This window comes from Ascaphus truei, chromosome 5 (assembly GCF_040206685.1).
Source record: "Ascaphus truei isolate aAscTru1 chromosome 5, aAscTru1.hap1, whole genome shotgun sequence".
Taxonomy (NCBI): Eukaryota; Metazoa; Chordata; class Amphibia; order Anura; family Ascaphidae; genus Ascaphus; species Ascaphus truei.
Genome location: NC_134487.1, coordinates 197,002,311 through 197,021,671, shown reverse-complemented (window position 1 = coordinate 197,021,671; position 19,361 = coordinate 197,002,311). Strand labels below are relative to the sequence as shown.

The 19,361-nt window shown below is 46.0% G+C and overlaps 1 protein-coding gene across 2 annotated transcripts in view; it reads left to right on the top strand.

The window, feature by feature from the left end:
* The window catches only part of LOC142495722 (zinc metalloproteinase-disintegrin-like cobrin), a 1,243,131-nt gene that overhangs the window by 868,211 nt on the left and 355,559 nt on the right, over positions 1-19,361 (top strand). For both annotated transcript variants that reach the window (XM_075601588.1, XM_075601589.1), the window contains exons 6-7: positions 13,713-13,896; positions 14,562-14,624. In XM_075601588.1, the coding sequence (XP_075457703.1) occupies positions 13,713-13,896; positions 14,562-14,624 (247 nt within the window). The remainder of the gene's footprint in view (positions 1-13,712; positions 13,897-14,561; positions 14,625-19,361) is intronic.

Here is a 19,361-nt window from a genome sequence, read left to right as displayed (position 1 = left end):
TTCTGGTTGACCAAATAAGTGAAGAGAATGATGAGAAGAGTGCCACAAGGGTCAAAGACGCTCTGCAGAAAAATCTACAATAAAACCGCTTCTGAGAGCAGCATCAAGAAGATGAGACGCAGAATGGGTTGAAATATTGACGTGTGAGGTTAGTACAGGACAGAACAGGAGGTACAAGTGTGCTATAAAAAACTGTACAGTACCTATAAAATTATTCCTTGTCATTACAGAGCGTACCCTATGATAAGGGACGTCAACAAGATAACGGGGCAGGGATTTCCTTTCCCATTGTCTGATTTTTGCTGCACTTATTGTATTTTTAAAATTCCCTGTACTGTATTCTTTGTGAAGCGCTGAGTACACTTTTGGCGCTATATAAATAAAGACATACAATACAATACAATACAATAAAAAGAGTGGTCCAGGCACAGGCATGGATCGAAAGTGGCGAAACTTTTCAGGATTGCATCTTTACTGACGAATCCACTGTATCGCTTGAGAGATTTGGCACCTTTGCATTCCACAAAAAAGGACGCATATCCAAAATACACAGTGAAGCTGCATGTGTGGGGTGCTATCTGTAGGCTTGGACGAGGATGCATCGTCATCTTTGATGGTAAAAAAATGCACAAAGTCACATGCTGTAGCCTTATGCACTGTACTGCACTACTGTAGTGTGCATTATTTTGAGCACTTTTCTTTTCTTGTTACAGGAATCATGAAAAAAAATATTTCCAAGACAAAATAGTGCCCGAGATTGTGGAATACATCACACGTGAATTCCCAGATGGTCACCGATTCTTCCAGGACAACGATCCCAAGCACACCGCGTCAACTGAGCATATTCTTGCCTGCGGTATCAACTGGATGAAGACGCTAGCAGAGTAAGTACGGTAACCGTGTCTCATTTTTTTCCATTGTTTACTGTGTATCTCTTTAACTAATTCTCCTTCTTTTCCCCCTCCAATGACAGATCGCCAGACTTCAATCCTATCGAAATGGTATTGCATCAGCTGAAGGATCATATCCGAAAAGTGGTGAAACCTCAAAAAAGGATGAGTTGGCGAATGGCATACTGAGTTTTTGGAACAATGTACTCACCACTGAAAGATGTAATAAATATATCGATCATATTGCCACTGTGTTGCCCATTGTGATAGAGCGTAATGGGCATGCATCGGGAAAGTAGTAAGGTACAGTACCGTACTGCAGTATGGTAAGTAAAGGCACACCAAGTATCATACAGGTAAGTATGGCACAGATTGTTTTACAGTATGTGCACTGAAATGCACTCATTTTTTCTTTTCTTTTCAGAGAGCTGCACTACAAATCTTGGTACAAAGTACTGTCCAGTTGTTATACAGTAGTTATAATGTAGTATAGAGTTTCTGTATACAGTAATTTGACAGTAGTAACTGCATAGTCCAAAATGGAGTAGTGATACTGTACACATGCCATTATATGCATTTAAATGCACTCATTTTTTCTTTTCTTTTCAGAGAGAGCTGCACTAAAAAAGGACGGGAGGGGGGAGGGGCGTATCATGTGTAAAATGAGTGAACTGTGTGTACAAGTATAGTGTGTCAACAGTTATAATTTGCACAAACCCCCCCCTCACTCAATGAACAACAGAATGCAATGCGATCATGACGACGAATAAAAATACTGTACATTTTATATTATTCATGATTTTTTGCATTTTTCATTTTTCCATGATTACTCTGATAAAATAAAAAAAATGTACCTGTAAATTTCCCGAGAATCATTTAAACAGCCCCAGAAAAAGAAAGAATGGCAAATATTGGTAACTTTCAGTATCAAAACAAAAACATAAATCAGTCCGTAAAAACGGGTTTATTTTATTTTGAACTTGAAATTCAATTTGAATGTGTGGGGTACTGTATTTTCCATGAAGGGCTTATCACAGGTTAATTGCTTTGGGTACAGTTGGCTTTGTGTGTAAAGTGGGTGGGGGTAGGCTACAGTTGGTGCTGCAGTCGCAGTGTGTGCGGGATTAGTGGTTCAGAGAACTCTTATGGCCAGCAGTTAAACTCAACCCTTTGATGAAAGGCTCTGTCTACACTAGTTAGTTGCCAAGAAGGGCTAATCAGATTAACATATTACATTTGAGAAGGGATTATCACACTTGGCATGCGTTACCGTAAACAAAGCCTTAAAGATTTGGGGTTTGGGGGGTGGATAGATGAGTCATTCTCGCCAATAGAAATAAATACAAATGAATGGTTTGGGAGAGGTGTCGATAAGAAGTTGAAATTCTTAACCTTGTGTGTGCGGGGGGAGGGGGAGAGTGCTGTATGCTGGATTACTAGTTCAAATAAATTTTTTCAGCAGTTCATCATTATGTTTTGATCCCCACACCCCCAAATAAAAATCACAGTATGCCACCCACCTCATAATGTATGTACAATACAGTACATGACTAGTGTAGAATTAAAAAGCAAAAGTAGTGATTGATTCTCAGAATATCCAGAATTGTTATGCCAGCCCAAGTCGATAACCGAAAAAAAAAATTTTTAAACTTGAACTTCTAATTGAATGGGAAGTCATGTGCAGAAATGTGATGCCACGCTTGGGAAGATTCAAGCCAGAAAGCCATCCATTACAAATGAATGGTGTGGGAGAGGTGTAGATAAGAAGTTGAAATACTTTAGCCTTGTGTGTGTGCAGGGGTGAGGGGGAGAGAGCTTTATGATGGATTATCAGTTCAAATAAATATATTCAAAAGGTCATCATAATGTTTAATGCGCAGAAATGTGATACTGTAACACGCCTATGCGTTTCAACAATGTTCCAATGAGACATACACGCATGCGCATAAAATAAAAACAGTATGAAAAGAAGAGAAAGGCTAGTAAAAGTATTGAATTAATAAATAATACATATGGAAATGTGATAATGCTATTTTTGGAAGAAGACGCAACGTTATATTTTTGTAATACTGTACTTCGTCTCCCTAAGCAGCCTCATATTACTACTGTGTACTGTATGAACTCGGAAAGTTAATTAATCTCTGCTTCAAATATTAATCTTCCAATTTACAGAACATTACTGCGCGCGCACACAGACTTGCAGAAATGTACGGCTGTACTGTAGGTTGAATTGCTATTAGACTTTTAAGACAACAGCTCGCGATCGCCCAACTGAGTTTCTAGATCGTATTGCAGTATTGCAGACAATGCTAAAAAAGCGAGCGCTAAAATAACGAAAACCGCTCGGAAGAAAACAGAGCGCATCTGGCCGGGGTTATCAGAGCGACGCGGCTTAGGCTGATTTAGAATAAAGGCTGGTGCAGCTGTAAGTCGTCTGTTTTTTTCTTGTTTCCCAAATGCATAACCTTACAGTTATCTGTATTTAACCTCATCTGCCATATACCTGCCCAAGTTTCCAGTCTCTCCAAGTCCTTCTGGAGAGAAATAACATCCTTCTCTGATTCTACTACCTTACACAATTTAGTGTCATCAGCAAAGATGGAGACTTTGCTCTCTATGCCATCCTCAAGGTCATTAATAAACAAGTTAAAAATCATGGGTCCCAGTACTGATCTCTGAAGTACAGTACTCAACTCACAAATTTAGCCTAACCTGAAAAAGTTCCATTCACGACAACTTTCTGTTGTCTATCCTTCAACCAGTTTTTAATCCAGGTGCAAATATTTTTACGAGTTCTATTAGCTTGATTTTGTACCCTAGCCTCTTGTGGAGAACTGTATTAAAAAAGTCTTCGCAAAATCTAAGTAGACCACATCAACTGTATTATCCTGGTCTAAATTCCTACTTACCTGCTCAAATAAACTAATAAGGTGAGTTTGGCATGATACATCCATGCTTACTATTACTAATAATTTTATTTTCCATTACAGATTCCTGAATATTATCCCATTCGAAAACTTCAAGTAGCTTTCCCACTATTAATGGCAGACTTACAGGCCTGTACTTCCCCGGTTGTGATCTAGCTCCCTTTTTAAATACTGTATAGGCACCACATCTGCTTTACAACAATCTTGTGTTACTGAGCCTGTGGAAAGAGAGTCCTTGAATATTAAATGTAATGGTTTGGCTATTATTGAACTTAACCCTTGAATAACTCTTGGATAAAAACCATCGGGGCTAGGTGCCTTATTTATTTTAATTTTATCAAGCTGCACGTGGACTTCTTCCTCAGTTAACCAATTGTTCTTTAATATAGCGGTTGTGGCTTTCTCCTATGGCGCTATTATTGCAATTGATTTTTCTCTGGTAATCACAGAGGCAAAGAATTTGTTTAGTACTGTACCTCTGCTTTTTCCTGGTCTCCAATAATCTGCCTGCCCATCTAACACTGAAAGGGTCCTATATATTATTTTCAATTTTTTTGGCTATTAAGGTATTTAAATAATTTTAATGATGCTTCATTGCCATGACAACAGGACGCTACGTGACGTGACGAAATTACGCGGTGTCACATTGCAATGGCAAATTGATGCAGCATAGCATCCCATTGTCATGGAAATGCTGCGTCATTTGACGCCACGCAGCCATGTTCACGGGATTTACAGGGCTAGATACAGGAGTTGGGGGGGAGACGCAGGAGAATGCCAGGAGAGGCCACAACACGGCACCGATAAGACTCACTTGAGGGTAAAGTGAAGGGGTGAGAGTGGGAGGGGTGTTGCAGACCGATGAAAAATGTTTGTTTGGGGCAGGGGGGGAGGGAATGGGGTGAGTGCCTTTTTTTTCGGGCGAGTAGCATTTTTTATAATTTGTCGAGCCCTATATACTGTATAAGTGTAGCCTAGCCCCTCTGGATTTCCCACAGGGCCCCATGGTCCTGCTTACCTCTGTAATGGGGGGGGGGGGTGTTGCAACAGCTGGTGGCAGGTGACCTGGTCGCCGGAGGCTCCGGCGGCTCCCTCCGCAGGGCTCCACCATATTGGAAATGTCACGCATGCGCTGGAGACTTGCGCATGTGCAGTTATAGCACAAGAGTGGCAGCCATTGCAGCAGAGGGCTGTGAGGAGAACTACAGTCCCCAGGATGAATAGGGACAAGGAGCACATGTCACGCGAGAGCCAATGGGACACAGATTCCCTGCAGCAGGGAATAGATACATTTGGCACACAAGGGACCACTCCAGTTGGAAGAGGAAACTCTGAGGAGTAGGTAGTGTCCAGGGAGCAGTGTTCTAAGCAAGATCTTCACATTAAGGCCCCAGTTAGGCTCAAACTCACTGTAGCTTGTGGCTGCTATAGGGAATGCCCATAGTCAGGGACCTTTGCCTAGTAGCCGTACTCTGGGGACACTCACTGTTGGTATCAGGTTAGGGGCTATATAACTGTTGGGTACAGGGTACCAATATTATTGTGGTCAGTAAAGGTTGCTAGCATATATTTATGTCCGTGTATTATTGGTATTGTTCCTGTAAGGGTTCATCATGCTAAGTCGGGATCCCATGCAGGTGGAGACGCTGTCACCATAAGAATCAGGTACACCCCAGGCTCCTAGTGGTGGAGATTTAGGTCTTCTGTGTGCCACAGGTAACTCACCAGACACACCATAGCTGCCATATCTTCCATAGGTTGGGGGAACGAGAAATATATATTTATACTGTGTATATATATATATATATATATATATATAGAGTTAAGTTATGGTGAGTAAAAAAAGTGACAAAAACCCTCCACAGGAAAGCAAATATGCAAATACAACTGTATGCTCATCTGCATGTCTTAGGCAGGTCTGCAACCCCGCCTATCCCCATTATCGCCCAGCATACAGCACTTCCACTGCAGCAAGGGATTCTGGGAAATGACATGCAAATGAGCACACAGTGTCACTTTTTGCCTCAAAAACCATTTTTAACATGGTTCCCTATAGGCTTAATCTTGCTGCATGGTCACAGCTTTGAGCACAGCCAGGGTTAAGGTGCATACGCAGAAAACCACCCACAGACAGCTGTTTTGACCTTGATGGGTCTCATCAGTGTGGGGTTGATTAACTGGGTATGCAAAGAGGCTATGTGATAGGCTAAACCATAATACTGAGTTAAGTTATGGTGAGTAAAAAAAGAGAAAAAAACCTTCCACAGGAAAGCAAATATGCAAATACAACTGTATGCTCATCTGCATGTCTTAGGCAGGTCTGCAACCCCGCCTTTCCCCATTATCACCCAGCATACAGCACTTCCACTGCAGCAAGGGATTCTGGGAAATGACATGCAAATGAGTACACAGTGTCACTTTTTGCCTCAAAAAACATTTTTAACATGGTTCCCTATAGGCTTAAGCTTGCTGCATGGTCACAGCTTTGAGCACAGCCAGGATTATGGTGCATACCCAGAAAACCACCCACAGACAGCTTTTTTGTTTTGAAAATTCTTTTATTATGCAGCGAATCTTTACAACAAGATTATAACAGTACATAAATCATTTTCCAAATGAAAAAAAAACCGCGACGTTAACAACGGCGCAGTGCATATCCCACACAACTCACATACATTTTTATTAATGGTTTCCCCAAAAGTAAAAAAACTGTGACGAACACGGTGGTGCAGTGCATTTATACGTATGCACCACAGACATGACATATCATACACACATTATCTCTAACTTTATTGGACAGAAAAACTTTTGGGGCGGGGGAGTAAAGGCGGGTGGGGAGGGGGATGTTTAGTCCTCCTCCTCAGGACCGTCAAAGATGGAATAGTCCTTGTGCAGGCTGTGGAGCAGCCTGCGACAGTCCTGTACCGACATCCTCCTCTTCCCCTTGGTCAAACGTTCCCTGGCGAATAGTAAAACGTCTTTGAAACAGCACATTAGACGCCAACCGGCTTCGATTGCGTCCTTTGTGTGTGTTCCTGTGAAAAGTCCGTGGAACACCGAGTAGTACGTGACGCACTTCCTCGGTATACAATCCTTTATGTCAGTGTCCAGCGCGCGCAGCAAGGCCTGCTCAAAGGGGCAGTTCCAGAAGAGGTGTATGATGCTTTCCTCCACTGGGTTGCACCTGGGGCAGTGCCTCACGAGGCTGAGTTTACTCTGGTATTTGTCCGCATTCACAGGGAATCCCCCATGTATGGCCTGCCAAGCAATGTCTTTGTGTTTGTTCATTAGTCTTTTCGATGCCACATTCCTCCACACCTTTCCAAAGGTGTTGGGGTGGAGACCTGGGACCGATTCCATGATGTCTTTAGCCCTGATCATTTTGTAGATGACCTTGGGCTTCCACATGTCTGGTTTTACTCCCTCCAGATTGTTCTGCCTCACAAATTTCTTCACGTCCTTGTAGAAACAGGGCGTGCGCCAGCTGTAAGGGAAGGAGCTGTCCCACTTGTCCCACCCCAGTGCTCTCCAGAGCGGCAGGAGTAGGAGGCGGGACATGAAGTAGCCAGAGGAGTCTTTGTCGCAGTCTCTCAGGGTGATCCGCACGCAGTTGCTTGCAAAGAAGGCGCGCAGCATAGTGGGGATGTCGGGGATTCCTCTACCCCCCTTGTGCGGCTCTTTGTACATCACCTCGCGCTTTCCCCTCTCAAACTTGGCCCCCCAGACAAAGCGGAACACTGCCATGGAGATCTCCTGGCAGGTTCTGGTCGAAGGCGGGTATGCCTGGGCCACGTACTGCAGGACAGGGAGGATCTCGTTCAGCAGCACCAGCTTTTTCCCCTCAATGGTGAGGGGTCTGAGGCACCACAATCCGATCTTCTGCTTCACCTTGTTTAGCCTCTCGTTCCAGCTTTTCAGGGCAGCGGCCTCGCTCCCCACACCAAACCAGACTCCAAGGATTTGAATGAGGCCTGCTCTGATGGGGAAGGGGAGGGGGTCAGCAGTCAGGTTCCAAACTCCAAATAGCTTGGTCTCTGACTTCCCGCAGTTGACTTTTGCTCCTGAAGCTTTCTCGAAATCCTCGCACGTCTGGACCAGCGTCTTCACCGACCGGCTATCTGCGCAGAAGATGGTGACATCATCCATGTAGAGCGAGCACTTCACTTTGCGTCTATGGGGTCCTGGCACGACGATCCCTCTGATCTCTGCGTCTCGTCTGATGCACTGGGCGAAGAGGTCTATACAACAGACAAAAAGGAGAGGTGAAAGAGGGCAGCCCCGCCTAACCCCTGAGAGGACAGGGAAGGGGTTAGTCTTCCATCCATTCACGATCGCCACACTGCAAATTTCAAGGTACAACAGGTAAACATAAGAACAGAACATCTCCCCCATCCCATACTCACGCAGCACCCTGCCTATGAAATCATGGGAGACACGGTCAAAGGCCTTCTCCTGATCAAGGGTGACCAGGGTCGCGTGTACATGGCGGTCTTTGATGTAGTGGACTGAGTCTCTGATTAGGGCGAGGCTGTCTGCGATCCTGCGTCCGGGGATGCCGCACGTCTGGTCTGGGTGATGATCTGGCTGATGACCTTCTTCAGTCTTTCGCTAGGACTTTTGCTAGGATCATGTAGTCCGCGTTCAGGAGGGAGATGGGACGCCAGTTCTTGAGGTCGCACCTCTCCCCCTTCCGTTTGTACAAGAGCATCAGCATTCCTTTCCTCAGCGTTGGGGGCATCCTACCTTCTGCTTCCATTTCCCTGTATAGCTCGAGCAGGTCCGGGACGATCAGGTCCCACATCTTTGTGTATAACTCAGCTGGGATACCATCTCCGCCCGGCGTCCTACCCATCTTAAAGGATTTGGTTGCAGCGTGGAGCTCCTCCAGCGTCAGGGGGGCATTCATGCCTGCTTTTCCTGCCGGGTCGATGGTGTTTGTAATCCCTGACAGGAATTTTTCAGCCTGGTCTTGGTCTGATGCTTTTGGGGAGTAGAGGTCTTCATAGAAATCTTTCACGACTCCCATGACTTCCTCCTTCCCCTGCTGCACGTTTTCATCTTTGTCTCGCAGCTCCCTCAGGGGCGTGTGGGCAGAGTGGAGTTTCTTGAAGAAGAAGGCATTGCATTTCTCCCCCCTCTCAAGGTTCTCCACCTTGGAATGGAAGATGATTAGTCTGGATTCCTCCTCAAAGTGCTTTTGCAGGCTCTCCTTGGTTTCCTCCAGGTCGTCATCCACGTTCCATCCGCAGCGTTTGAGGTCATGCAGGGACTGCAGCTTGCGCTGCAGGCCCTCGAACTCCCCCTTCCTCTCACACGCCAGGCGTCTGCCCTTTGCCTGCAGGAAGCTGCGGATCCTTATCCTCGTGAATTCCCACCACTCTGCAGTGCTGGGGAAACAGGCCTTTTCTTCTTTCCATGCTGTGTATGCTGTTCTCAGCTCCTCCATGATCTCCTCCCTTTCCAGCAGTGCGCAGTTCAGCTTCCAGGATCCTGGCCCTGGGGGGAAACCTCCTCCCAGGCGCCCCTGGAGATGAATGGCTCTGTGGTCAGAGAAATGTACTGCGACCATGGAGTGCTGTCTGTGCTGTACCTGCTTGGTGGTCAACAGGAAGTCAATCCGAGAACGCACGGAACCATTTGGGTGGCACCAAGAGTAGTTTGCCGCGCCTGCTCCCAAAGATCCCACCACATCCTTCAGGGATGCCTCCCCAATCATCGCCGTGAGTAGCCTGGACGTCACATCTATCTTTGATGATTTGCTGGGGGGCACGCGCCCCCCACCTCAATCGTGCAGTTGAAATCCCCACCCATCACCACTGCCCTGGAGGTTGCGAGCCAAGGGCGAAGGTGCTGGAAAAGAAGGGGCAGCGGGCTCAGGATCCGTAGCAGGCGCTGCTTGGGTGGCCTCCTTTTGCCCTTGCTCCTGATACTTACCATATTTTGCCTTTACGGGTTGGTTTGCAGGGGGCTTCTTGGGTGACTTCTGGGTTGCTGTCAGGGGAGCGCCCGGTGTCGCGCCTTTTGCCGCGGCCTCTGCGTAGCTCCTGACCCTCAGCTGGCAGTCCCGGAACATGTGGGTTGTCTCTCCGCACAGGTCGCAGGTTTTCTGGAGGGGACAATCCTTTGTTTCGTGGCCAGTGTTTTTGCAGTTTCTGCAGGCTTTCAGGGTGCACTGTTTCCACTGATGCCCCAGGTTCCCGCGATTACCGCAGGTCTGGGGATGGTCAGGGTAAAAGATCCTCCCTGGGCTGCCCGCGAGTGAAAAACTGGGAGGGAGGTGGTGCAGCCGGTCCGTCGCTTCTGAATCTGGCCACAAGCAAACGACCATGCTACACTTTCCCACCCAGTACCCCAACTTGTCCTTGATCCTGCTTGGCTCCCTCACCACGGTGCAAGAGCACCGCAGAAAGGTAGCGATATCCTTTCCAGTGATATGGGGGTTCCTCACCGTCACAGTGATCCTCTTCTCGTCCCTCTGGATAGGGCAGTTCACGTCGAACTGGGAGAAGGGGACCTCCTGTTTCAGGGTCTGGAAAGCCTCCCAGTACCTCCTGCAGGCTCCCACCGTGGTGAAGGTGACAAAAAACAGGCCACCCCTGAGGTCTTGGATGCTCAGGATCTCGTCCGGAGAAAAGCTTGCTTTGCTCACCAGCTCCTTGGCAAAGGTCTCAGCGTCCAATAGAGGGCACTGTCCGCCGACCTCCTTCAGCTGCATCACCACCGTCTGCCTCATCCAGGGTTCCAGGCGGGGGATCCTCCTGTTGCTGCTGCTCCCAGCTCCAGGGTTGGAGCTGGGGCCGCCGCTGCTGGTGCTGGCAGTGGGGGTGAGGCCGCTGGGGGTGGCAACGTCGCCTTAGCCGCTGGAGCTGGTTGCCGCTGGGCCTCCTCCGTCCATCTCCTGGCTGCTGGGGACCGTCTCCAGGGGTGCCGTGTGCTTCTCCTTCTTTGTCTTCTTCTTCTTCTCCTTGTGCAGGGTGGTCCCGGCGGGCTCCGTGGCGACCTCCATCCTCTTGATCTTAGCCAAAAGGCCACCCACAGACAGCTTTTTTTTTTTTTTTCCTTCTGAGAGGGTACACCCTCTCGCTCATCGGATCCCAGTCCACTTCAGTGGATAGGGAGCTTGCCCTTGGACTGTCCAACCGAAGTCAGACCCGCCCTCAGTACCCAGTTTCCCTGGAGGTTTCAGCCCGAAAGCCTAGGTCTCCAGGGACATTGATGCCTTCCTCCATTAGGATTCAGGACAACCGTCTCTTCCTCCCTTTGGACCGAGGCCCGCAAGGGAGTTCACATCATATCCTCTCTTTCGAGGGTTGTGCGGGTGCACCCCAGCCCCGAAGGGCTGGTTGTTCGAATGCCATCCCCCCTTAGCCCGAAGGCTCAGGGGTTCTGTGGTCCGGGGCCTGGACACCACCTCTCAACGAGCTAGAGGGCCAAATGCTTGCCACAGACCTTTCCAACTGAAGCCCCAGATAGGATGGTACTGCATTTAGTCATAGCTGTGCAGGCCGAGAGGAGCATCTCCTCTCTTTCGAGGGTTGTGCGGGTGCACCCCAGCCCCGAAGGGCTGGTTGTTCAAATGCCATCCCCCCTTAGCCCGAAGGCTCAGGGGTTCTGTGGTCCGGGGCCTGGACACCACCTCTCAACGAGCTAGAGGGCCAAATGCTTGCCACAGACCTTTCCTACTGAAGCCCCAGATAGGATGGTACTGCATTTGGTCATAGCTGTGCAGGCCGAGAGAAGCATTCATATCGCCTTGATCTAAGCCAAAGGGCCAAGGCACCCACAGACAGCTGTTTCGACCTTGATGGGTCTCATCAGTGTGGGGTTGATTAACTGGGTATGCAAAGAGGCTATGGGATAGGCTAAACCATAATACTGAGTTTAGTTATGGTGAGTAAAAAAAGTGACAAAAACCCTCCACAGGAAAGCAAATATGCAAATACAACTGTATGCTCATCTGCATGTCTTAGGCAGGTCTGCAACCCCGCCTTTCCCCATTATCACCCACCATACAGCACTTCCACTGCAGCAAGGGATTCTGGAAAATGACATGCAAATGAGCACACAGTATGGGTATGCACCTTAACCCTGGCTGTGCTCAAAGCTGTGACCATGCAGCAAGCTTAAGCCTATAGGGAACCATGTTAAAAATGGTTTTTGAGGCAAAAAGTCACACTGTGTGCTCATTTGCATGTCATTTCCCAGAATCCCTTGCTGCAATGGAAGTGCTGTATGCTGGGTGATAATGGGGAAAGGCGGGGTTGCAGATGAGCATACATGCAGATGAGCATACAGTTGTATTTGCATATATATATATATATATATATATATATATATATATATATATATATATATATATATATATATATGTATATATATATATATATAAAACAAGAAATAGAAAAAGTGTTAGCGCCTTCCAAGTCCCCACTGACACAGAAATATTATGACTGTGAAAATACTGCAAGCAATATAATAGTGAGCAATACCATGTATTAAAGTATAAAATATAAAAAATATATATTGATTAATATATATAAAGATATTATTAAAAATAAAAATAATAAAACCACAAAAATGAAAAATATATGTAAATTATACAATACAAGTGAAAGTCCAATCCCAAAAACACTGTCCTTCAGAGTCTCTGCAGCCTGAAAAGAGGGACCACCAAATCCCTCATGGATATCTAAGAAAAAAACAAGAAAACAACAGGCGCACTCATAGGGAAACAAGTTGAAAAATGTATATGGGACTGGTAAAGGCAAAAATGCGCACTCACAAACGTGACAGGAATATGAGCAGCTATGAGTAGTACTCAATCGCCAACAGCAACAGGATATCAGCAGGGCAAACATCTTAGGGCTCCACCATGTGCTGCAGGTATCACCAATCATGTTGCCTCTTTATGCCGAGTACTTCCTTACTCCAGCCGGAGTCTCGCGAGAACTGTGACGTCAGCAGGAGCTATTGGGTAGTCTGACTCCTCTCCGCTGGAAATCTCTGCATCCGTTGCACTCACAGCAGGGCAAACGTCTTGGGGCTCTACCATGTGCTGGAGGTATCACCGATCGCGTCGCCTCTGTATGCCGAGTTCTTCCTCACTCCAGCCGGAGTCTCGCGAGAATTGTGACGTCAGCGGGAGCTATTGGGTAGTCTCTGACTCCTCTCCGCTAGAGATCTCTGCATCCGTTGGACTCAGTATAAAATAAAGCTGAAAATATATTCCAAGTATCAATACGCGAGTATATGCGCACATAAAGAATATAAAAATCAATATGTGATTAAAACATTATCCGAAACACACCCTACGCATTTCATCCTTAAGACTTCATCAGGGGTATATCTCTAGCGGAGAGGAGTCAGAGACTACCCAATAGCGTGTGTGTTTCGAATCATTTTTATCAGCACAATTGTATTATCTGTAGAATTGCGCATTTTCTACTACTTCCTATTGCGGACTTTATACAAAGCATTGTATCCAGCGAGTGCAGGGAGAGAAGTTGAGAGACTGTCCATATTCTCCTGTCACTTGAATCTTCCTGCTGACGTCACGATTCTCGCGGTATTGGCGTTGGATGAGCTCCCGCTGACGTCACGACTCTCGCGAGATTGGAGTGAGGAAGCGTCCGGTACACAGAGGCCATGAAGCTACTGACATCTGCAGCACACGGTGGAGCCCCTAGACGGTACCCTGCTATCCGGTCCCCGCTGGCGATTGAGTTATACTCATACATGCTTATATTCTTGTCACGTTTGTGAGTGCACAATTTTTACTCCTTTCCAGTCCTATATAAATTATATTGACATTCTACACCATGAGTACGCCTGTCGTTTTCTTGTTTTTTCCTTATATATATATATATATATATTAGTTTCTTTGTTGTCTTTGCAGTGGGTTTATCCAGACACAAGGTCGCAGGTATTTGATTGAGCCCCTGAATCTCACAGATAGTGATGAACATGCAATGTATCCCTATGAGAGCCAGGATGAGCCCCTCCAGACCTGCGGTGTCACGAACACGGCCTGGGAAGAGGGCAAATTCACCAAGACCTCCCAGTCCACCAGCGACACAGAGGTGAGTCGGAGAGAGGGGTCTGGGTACACATAGAGAGGGAGCATTCTGTATGCAGAGGTGGAAGGAAGACATGCTTTTAGGGTTTCCAACCCTCTGTTTAACCCCATTAGTTATGGACTTCCCACTTTACATAACCCCTCAGTACTTGACTTCCTCTGGATATGCCCCCTTGCTCGGCTTCCCTCTCTATATAACTTCATCAGTGCTGGGCCTTCCTTCTCTTTATAGCACCATCATTACTTGACTTCCCTCCTTTATATAGCTCCCACACTGCTGTGCTTCCCCACTCTGTATGATCCCCTCATAACTTGACATCGCCCCTCTGTATAACCCTTTCAGTGTTTTGCTTCCCCCCTCTGTATAATCCACTGGTGCTGTGTCTCAACTCCTTTATATCTCCCACAGTGCTGGTATGTGCTACCCCCTTCTGTATAACCATTTGAGTGCTGGGCATTTCTCCACTGTATTTCACCATGGGGGCTTTGCTTTCTCCCTATGTATAACCACATTAGTAATGGGCTATCCCCCTCCGCATAACCCGTCAATTACAGTATGGTTTACCCCTTCATATAACTCACCCAGTTCTGGGCTTCCCCCTCTGTATTACGGCCTCAGTTCTGGCCTTGCCTCTTTTTTAATAACCTGCTCCCATTCAATTCTTTCAGAAAGAGGAATTCCTAAAATCACAGAAGTTCATCCAACTGTATGTGGTGGCTGATAACTCGATGGTAAGTGAACGCGCCATGTTTGTGTAATGTACTTGTAATGAACATGTAATATACTGTATGTGTATTATACAGGCAGCGTCAAACACACTTATAAATCATGTGGCGATTGTGGTAATCAATATCTGGCAATTAACTACTGCCACAAAGGCCTGCAACAAATAGAGCAGCTTGTAAATATGTGCAGAGCAACATTTGTCAACATGCAGAAAATTATTTATGTGCCAAGCCATGTATATTCCCATACAAAACAATGTGGTTATTAGAGGTGCAAATTTTCCGCTGGAATTAGATTTCACTGCAGATGGGCCATTATGCGTAATTCCCCTGCTCAGTTTCAAAAAGGCATATATATATATATATATATATACAGTATATATATATATTTTTTTTTATATATATATATTTTTTTGCCTATCACTGACTGTTCATGTTCCCAAGGTTCAACAAAGTATCTGTCCGCTCCTCCTTCTCTTACCGTGCCCCCCACAACTGGAACAATCTACCGGAGACTTTCACTGCCACCACCAGTCTAAGTTCATTCAAAACTAAAGCTGTCTCAAATTTGAATATGGTCTATAACTGTTACATACGCATATAACTTATATTATCTCCACTTAATGTAACAATGTATTTGTAACCATGTATTTGTCATCATAACTCTATGCCCAGGAAGGACATACTTGAAAAGGAGAGGTAACTCTTAATGTACAGTAGTACTTCCTGGTAAAACATTTTTATAAATAAATAAATCAGTCCAATAGATTCGGAATCCAAACCTGCAAACAGAATCCGAATCCGCAAATTATTATAGGAGGGGAGTACATAAATATGGATGCAGCCTCATGTTTAACCCATTGTGTTGCAGGCAGGGATTGGTTGTGGGTTGGGCTGCTGCTGCTGCTGTAGTACTAAAGGTCATACATTTAAACCTTATTTACTTATTAAATTATTAACTGAACTGATCCCTGTCTGTGTGTGTCCAATCTACACCCTGGGCTGTAGCCTGGGCTTTTAAACTGTTTGCTCTGGAACTCTAAGAAACCAACCTCCCCCCTCCTCCACCTCTCAGCCCTGCCTTATCTGTCTCCCCCTATTCTCTCTTCCCCCTCATCTCTCTCCTTCCCCTCATCCCATTATTTTCCTTTACTACCTTATGATTGTGTCGGAACAGTAGGATAAAGATTAAGCCAAGTCCCTGGCCCCTGCCGTCCTTCCCAAGGGCTTATCTGTCCACCAGACCCTTGGGCTACCCTGTTATTACATGCACGGTAGCCTCTTACATCCTAATTTAAAAAATGAATGTATTCCTGTGTTAAAACTGTATTAGAACTATAAAAATGTGCTTAGTGTAACAATAAATCAGATCCAGCGTCTCTGGACATGCAGGGCTGAGACCCTTTGCGCAGCCTGCATGTACAGAGAAATTGGCTGTTGCTTGGTCTGGAGGATTTGGAGAGGGGCAATGGACAAAAGAAATGGTGTCCAGGGGCAGAGATCAGGCCGGCGGGGGGGGGGCTTCCGACCAAAGACAAATTCATTTGCTACCTCCCCAGCCAGAGTCACACCAGCCCAGCTTGAGATATCCTGTTTGGGGGAAGCCATGAATCCATTGCCGAGTCCCTGTGGTAGGCGCTGGACTCATTGGCAAATTTGAATTTCCCTCCTCAAAGCCCTTTAACTCTGGACACCCGCCCCCTGCCCTGATTGGTCGGTGAGCGGAATCCGCACTCTGATTGGTCGCCAGCCCAATATTTATTTTAGGGGAGGGAGAGGGGGTGTTCAATCTATTTTATTGATGTTTATATTGTAATCTTTATTGGGGTAGAGGGATTGGGTGAAGGAGTTAGTTACCCCAGGGCGGGTGGTTAGGAATCTAGGGTGGGCAGTGGGGGGGGGTTAACCCTTCCATTGCCATAGCGTTAGTACCTCTAAGGTAATGAAGCAGTTAACCCCTACCACATCCTTTCCGGTAGGCCTAACCACCCACCCTGGGTCAATGACCCCCTTCGCTCACCCCCTCTGCGGCCCAAAAAACAAGTAGTCTTGCTTAACTTCTTAGTGCTTTAGCAGTTAGCCGCTAAGCTAATGAAGCTGCTTTTATTTTAATAATACAGGATTGTAGCAGGGGGTGACCCCCCTGCTTCATGAGTTACAGGCCCCGTTATGGGGTGCCAGTATTCCTCTGGTTTGTTTAAATCCCCCGATCACATGGGCCATGACAAGGAAGCACTTAAACTTGGCAGCTGGGATACCGGCACCCCATAACAGGGCCTTTAACTTGGGAAACAGGAGGTCTCCGTACCTGAAATAAATGCGGTTCATCTCCAGAGATCCCCTGCTACAATACTGTATAATTAAAATTAAAGAAAAGCCCTGCGATCGCCAGTTAGAGGCGCGCAGGTAGAATGATTGATTCAGTCTATCTCTTACAGAGAGCTGAAACCCATTGGGACCCCCTCTGTGTTAATCCGATGGGTCATTAGTCTGGCCACTTCAACCTCGCAACATGTATTAGGTTGCTGTGCAAAACACTCACGGCAAGCAGTCGACAAACAGCAGTTGCACCTGTACTGTATATTATTTTTAACTGTGCATGCTATCTGTGCATGCAATGTCTTGTATAAAAGTTATAACCCTGTTCACTAATGTAACTATGTATTTGTCATCATACGGTAACTCTATGCCATGGACATACAGGACATATTGCCTATAGTATTCTGTTGTAGTACTGTGTATATCTTATTGCAAGGATCGGATTGGCTCTCTGGTAGCTTACCTCTTGTGTTAACCTAGAATATTTCAAAGACATCACGGCTTAAATTTGGGACAACCTATTCATATGCCAGTAGTACTGCAGTATTCCAGTGTCTGAAGCAGTATTTTGTGCAATATATCCCACTGTGGGACACTTGTCCACAGACATTTTTCTATTCTAAGTTGTATTCACATATGTGTATTTGGTTAATATGGGAGCGCTTGTTTTTTTAAAGGGAAAAGGGAAGAACCTAGATCGGATTGATTCTAGGGAACGGGCCAGAAGAAGGGGCTAGGAGCCCCAAAACATTGCCCCCCTTATTCTCCTGTTTTTCCTTTCCATTACCCCCTTCCCCTTTTCCACTTGTCCTTATATAGTATCTCCCTTGATTAGTACATTTAACCGCCCCTCTTTTTTTGTTTTAATTGCTGTTAGCTATGTAGCTGGGTCTTGCATTTTTTGTTGTTGTGATAATTAGCTTACAATAGTATCTGTGCATATGCATGGATGTTTGTTCTATGAAATTTCAACTATATAAAAAATTACTTTTTTTTGACAATCATTGTTACCATCGTATTTTTGTTGGAGTGCTGGGAACTCCCCCTCATGTTTTATATTGTAACTTTGGAGGAAATTAGAGTTCTTCTTTGTTCCTGTGCCCCATTTCTATGTTTACCTTTCGGTATGTTTCATTTTTAGGTGCTGCTAAAAACTGTATACATTAATCCCTGGTTCCTGAAGTGCTGGAACCAGGCTTATTATTCATATATATATACTGTATATATATGTACTCTTCTACACACCTTCAACGCGGCGATTGTGGAGCCGCAGACCTAATTGGCTGCAGTTCATAGGGATAGTTGTATTCCAGGGTATGTACCTCATATAATATTGTATTGGCCTTATTGGTGGTGTGTATACTCCCCTCCATCTAACATATTGTGTAGTTCTGCGCTGCATGTCTCTTCTCCATATATATATATATGGAGAAGAGACATGCAGCGCAGAACTACACAATATGTTAGATGGAGGGGAGTATACACACCACCAATAAGGCCAATACAATATTATATGAGGTACATACCCTGGAATACAACTATCCCTATGAACTGCAGCCAATTAGGTCTGCGGCTCCACAATCGCCGCGTTGAAGGTGTGTAGAAGAGTGACCTAGGCGCAAATCATAAGGGAAAGAAGAAACACAAAAAAGGAATCATAGGGCAGTATATCAAGTATTACACAGACTATATGATGGTAAGAGATGCGCTTACACAGGTAAGTTGTTTTAAAGCCTGTAATCCTCTATGGGACTCACGAACACAGCTACTGCAGCTCTTCTTCTTGGCCTCTGGATCTCTGGAAATTCTTCCACAGGAACACAGCAGCTGGCTACAGTAGTCACAGGTGATCTCTGGAAGCAGCCCGTCTCTATGGGTGGATCTCACAAGGGGGGGTGGGGGTGGAGGAGGAGGGGGGGGTTGGGGAAGTAAAGAAGGGAGGGACAGTATATGTGTAAAACCTTTTTAATCTAATAAAATGCTGTAAAAACAAGTAATCAACTCACATTTGGTGAGTAGGTATCAAGCAGGGGATGCTGACGAAGCCCTGAGTGGAGAAACGCGTAGGGCCAGCGCTTTCCACAGCAGTAGAGGAGACACGCCGAGCATCCGAGCAGAGAGGGATTCTCTAGGAGCTGCGGCGGTGATTCCCTGCATTGAAGGTGACGAACTCCCGCGAGAGCCGAGCCGCGTCATACCGCGTCGCGTCACGTGATGTGGAAGTGATCGTGAACGCGAGGAGGACTGGTAATCGGCGCCTCAGTACACGAGTGTGAGAGACTCGCTAATCACTCTCTGCTGCTTGATACCTACTCACCAAATGTGAGTTGATTACTTGTTTTTACAGCATTTTATTAGATTAAAAAGGTTTTACACATACAGTATACTGTCCCTCCCTTCTTTACTTCCCCAACCCCCCCCTCC